The 4,543-nt window shown below is 38.2% G+C and overlaps 1 protein-coding gene across 1 annotated transcript in view; it reads right to left on the bottom strand.

The window, feature by feature from the left end:
* ELOVL2 (ELOVL fatty acid elongase 2) overlaps window positions 1–4,543 on the bottom strand; it is a 32,243-nt gene that overhangs the window by 10,860 nt on the left and 16,840 nt on the right. Inside the window, exon 5 of the mRNA XM_021717367.1 lies at window positions 1,535–1,612. Coding sequence (XP_021573042.1) covers window positions 1,535–1,612 — 78 coding nt within the window. The remainder of the gene's footprint in view (window positions 1–1,534; window positions 1,613–4,543) is intronic.

The raw sequence follows: 4,543 nt of genomic DNA on the forward strand, positions 1-4,543 counted from the left end.
CCACTGCACTCCAGTCTGGGCGACAGAGTGAGACTCCAACTCAAAAAAAAAAAAAAAAAAAAAAAGAGAAAGGCAAGATAAATGTTTCTTTGTTTCTATTTTTTTCTAGAATGAGTTGGTGTTCTAGCAACCTTCAAAAGGTAACAATGTTACCTTTTAGAAAGTATCATTTAAATCTCTTTTTAAAATATATTCAATATGTTTCAATCCATTCCAGTCAGTATTCTTTTTGATACTCAAACTGCCCTATTTTCGGTCAGTGGGGGTCTGTTCAAGGCGGCTCTTCTATCTTGTCATGACCCTAGTAGTCTTAGATAGCTGCTTTGCTTTATGTCATAAGATGTCCTGGGTTCATCTTTCCTGCCCCAAAACAAGACTATGCCAGTTATCTAAGAAACCTATTCCCTTCTGGTAAAAAATTACACAGCACAACCTGGGTAATCATTGCTCACTGTACTGGGTTGTCATGGACTAGTACTTTTCTGTAGGCAGAGCTAAAAATTAAGGGTTTTTACTTCTGAAAGAATAGTTTGTGTGTGTGGGGGGGTTAGTATTTATTCTTTTTTTTATTTATTTTTTAAATCTTAAAGATGTGGGGTACAATTTAGGATTAGTTATACAAATGTTCATTGTACAGGTCATTTTTTTTGTGTGTGTGTGAAAGAATAAAGTTAATTGATAGTTCCAATCTGAATCTATGATGACTGGGTTTTTTAAACTTTTTATTGGTGTCCCTTTTCTTCCATGTTTCAAATATTAGTTCCTAATTATATTAGCATTATTATATACTTAATTTATCCTACAGTGTACCTATGACAGTCTCAAAAAAGCAATACCAATATTATTACTATCAATAATAACAAAAATTACTGAATACTGTTAAGATATATCCCTCTAGGGATGTCAAAAAGCTGTGTTTTATAGTCAAACAATTCTTTGGGTGGTTGTCATCAATTTAATATATAAGTATATTCATTTATTTTAGTTTTTTTCCAACTTTTTTAGGGGAAGTCTGTGTTGCTTTTTTAAAAAATTCATTTTGTTCTATAATTTCTTATATATGCTTAATGGTTCCAAAATGAAATACAACATAAGATACATTCAGAGAAGTCTAGCTTCCCTCCTATCCCTCTGTCCTGTTCCCTCCCCTCAAAGGAAACAATTTTTATCAGTTCTTTTTAAAAATATAAGCAAACACACACACACATATTCTTGCACAAAAAGTACTCTACTCTAAACATGATCTGCAAGTGGCTTTGTTTCACTTAAATATATCCTAGAGACAATTCTGAAACAGCATAGTGATCCTCTTCATACCATTTTGTAGAGGCATCTGTTATGTGGTTGTTCCATGGTTTGTTGTCAGTCCCCTACAGGTGGATACTTGAAAATCCTTTGTATTACCAAGTATGTCTATTAGAACAAGAATCCCTTCTTATCTAATTCCAGCCCCCTCCTATCTGGAAGGAGAAAACCTCCTCTCTTCTTCAGTGAAAAATGGCTATAGGTGGTTGATTTGTCTCTAGTGGCTTACCCGGATATCAGCTTCCCCTGCACTGGCAAGATCTTGACACTGTAAGTTGTAGCCTCCTTCCCAAGTGGAGAGAATGAGCTGCCAAAGAATCAAGAAAGAAAGAGAAAAAAAATCAACACAAGAATGTGGATGCAAACTGAATATCCCATTCATGTCTCTGATTGGCATCTATTCAAGGTTTGAGTAGAAACGTCCCAGAATTTGAGTTTGTCTCAATTCTATCCTCTAACACATATTATCAAACAATTTAATGCTATTGAACCGAAATCAAACAATGGTTATATTCCTTAATTAATGTATTTTACTTCTATTTACATCAATCAAAATAACAGCATCTAGCTATCATTTGAATCACACAATTTTATGTGAGGAATTATTTAGTCATGTTTCTACAAATAAAATGTAGAATTAACAATGTAAACAAATGTGAGGAAACTACATTATAAATTTAATATTTTATACTGGTTTATATATGAATATTTAATCATCTCAATACTGTTATAAAATACATATATGTTGTCATTTTGCAGATGTGAAAAACAGTGTTGGGTCAGGTTTTTAAACCATTTTCTTCATTTTATTTATGTTACTTGGTAATCAATTTGTGTGATTAATTGATCAATATCTATCTTCCCCATTAATCTCCAAAACCCAAAAGTTCCATAAAATCCATGCATCTTTGTATCTATAGTTCCTTGCCCAATGCCTGGCACACAGTAAGTGCTCAGTACATATCTGATGAATAAATGATTTGCTCAGGATTATACAGCTAGAAAATGGCAGAATGACAATTAAAATTCAGACTTCCTAACTCATTGTTTAGTGTTCTTTCTACAATATGAGAAAAAGAGCGTTTGTATTCTTTATTGAAAATTCTACAAGAGATGTTTTCTCCCTGTAAAAATTAAAACTCTAGAATATAAGGCATTTAGAATTGATTTACATAAGGTATTATGTCAAAAGGCCTACTATGTTCTGTTGTCTTAGATGTGTGTAAAGATATAGCTCTGTTAAAATACATATGCAGAGCAGAGAGGGATTGGATGTCAACAAATTGAACATTAAAGAGAGACAGACTACCTAAATAACACTTGGGATGTTTTAGAGCCTTTGTGAGACTTTTCTTCACTGTTCTGATATACCTCTCTTTGCTTCTAACTAAAACAACTTTCAGTTAACTTCATGATATTTAAAGATTATCAGTATAAATTAATTCAGTGAAAGAAAAACTTGGATTTTCCTGATGGGCTCATAACAAATCAGATCACTTCCCAGTAGCCCCCAGGGGCTTTATGCTCTTGATTCTTAGCTGGGAACCAGTGACAGGTAAGAAGATCCAGCAATACCTTAAAGTAAATGTACATTTTTGTGTGTTGGTTCATTTTTCACTCCAAAATATAATTTAACTTTTACACAAGGATTAATTAAAATCTTCTATGATCAGGCTGTAGTTCTGTAGTAAGGAGCTCTAATTTCTACCCTGTATACTAACAATACAGCCATAGAGTAACTCCTGACTGTGGAGAGGATAGTGTGTATTCTGTTTTCTCATGACATTTCCTACTTTAGTCAGATTTACCTAGGCTGTCTGTCCCCATCCCTGTGGCACCTGTGCAGAACTACCTGACAATTTAATAACCGAATAGTTAAATTACACAGCCAAGCTACAGAGGCTCTATCTGTCTCACCCCAGACCATTCCTAATCCCCCAACTGTGTTGGATGCAGGAGCCATTCAACCTATGTGTTGAAGTAAAGAAAGCAAAGCTGTCAATTAGGATTAGTATTAAGGAGATGTTGACTTACTCCGAAATATACCTAGAATTCATCAGCTACTCCCCACATCTCCACCACCTTAATCCAAGCTGCTAGCACCTGTTGCCTGCAGTCTTCCAATTATCTCCTGACTGAACTCTTTGCTTCCATTCTTGTCCCCAACTCACCCTCATAGTCCACTTTCTATGTAGCAGCCAGAGTGATCTGTTTTAAAAGGAAGATAATACCACTCCTCTCATTAAAGTCCTCCAGTACCTCTCATTACACTTACAGTACAAGCCAAATGGCCCATGTAATCGGCCATCTGTCCATCCCCTCTTGGGCCATTCTTTCTCCGACCACATGTCATCCATCTCAACTCCAATGTCATCTCCTCAGAGAGGCCTGCCCCACTACCAGCCCATCACTCTCTTTCCCACAGGGCAAAGGCTGTGGGCTAGAATCTAGAATAGAACCTGACGTAGTGTAGAAACTCAATACAAATTTGCTGTGAGACTGTTAATAATTATTGCAGTGACTTTTCCTGGCATCTGCTTGGGCATAACAAATTAGCAAAGTTAAATCAATCTGTTACTTAACTAGTGTCAATTAAACATACCCCCAAAGTGCAAAGAAAAGACTGTATATCTACTCTGAAAGAGGTTACAACTGAAGAGAGGAGACTGGGAGACTATCAATGGTAGTAATCTTACCCCAGAGATATAAAAGTATAAGAGAAAGAGTGATAAGCAGCAAATGGAATCAGCCGTAGGAATGGGCTCACTGCAGAAATGTTCTCCTTAAAAAAAGACAGAGGGACTTCCGGCAAGATGGTGATGGAGCAACCTGGTCTGTGAAACCCTCTGCAAAGGAGAACTGCAGTGGGTCTCTGGCTCTCTCCCCAGGGGCTGCGGACCCCAACATCGCAGCCTGCTCTTCATACGGAGCTTGGCTGTTGCCACCGCTGGGGCATCGCAGCGGACTGGACAGTCACTGCAGCGCAAATGGTGCCACCACCGCCGCCGCCGCCGCAGCTTCCGTGGCGGCCATAGCACATGGCACCACCCAGACCAGAGGCGATCCACTTCAGTCCTTGAAGCCCCTTCAGGGAAGATCTGCTGGGATCGCTGCCCCCTCTCCTGGGACAGAGACGTCCTACGCACCATAAGTCTCCTGCCGTCTGCCCTGAGGCAGGCAGCCATCTTCAGCCTCTGCCATTCCTGTCCGGCCCCCCCCCTGGGGCGAGCAGCTGAGA

Source organism: Carlito syrichta, unplaced genomic scaffold (assembly GCF_000164805.1).
Source record: "Carlito syrichta isolate Samal-C Ts95f unplaced genomic scaffold, Tarsius_syrichta-2.0.1 Scaffold309716, whole genome shotgun sequence".
NCBI classification, from domain to species: Eukaryota; Metazoa; Chordata; class Mammalia; order Primates; family Tarsiidae; genus Carlito; species Carlito syrichta.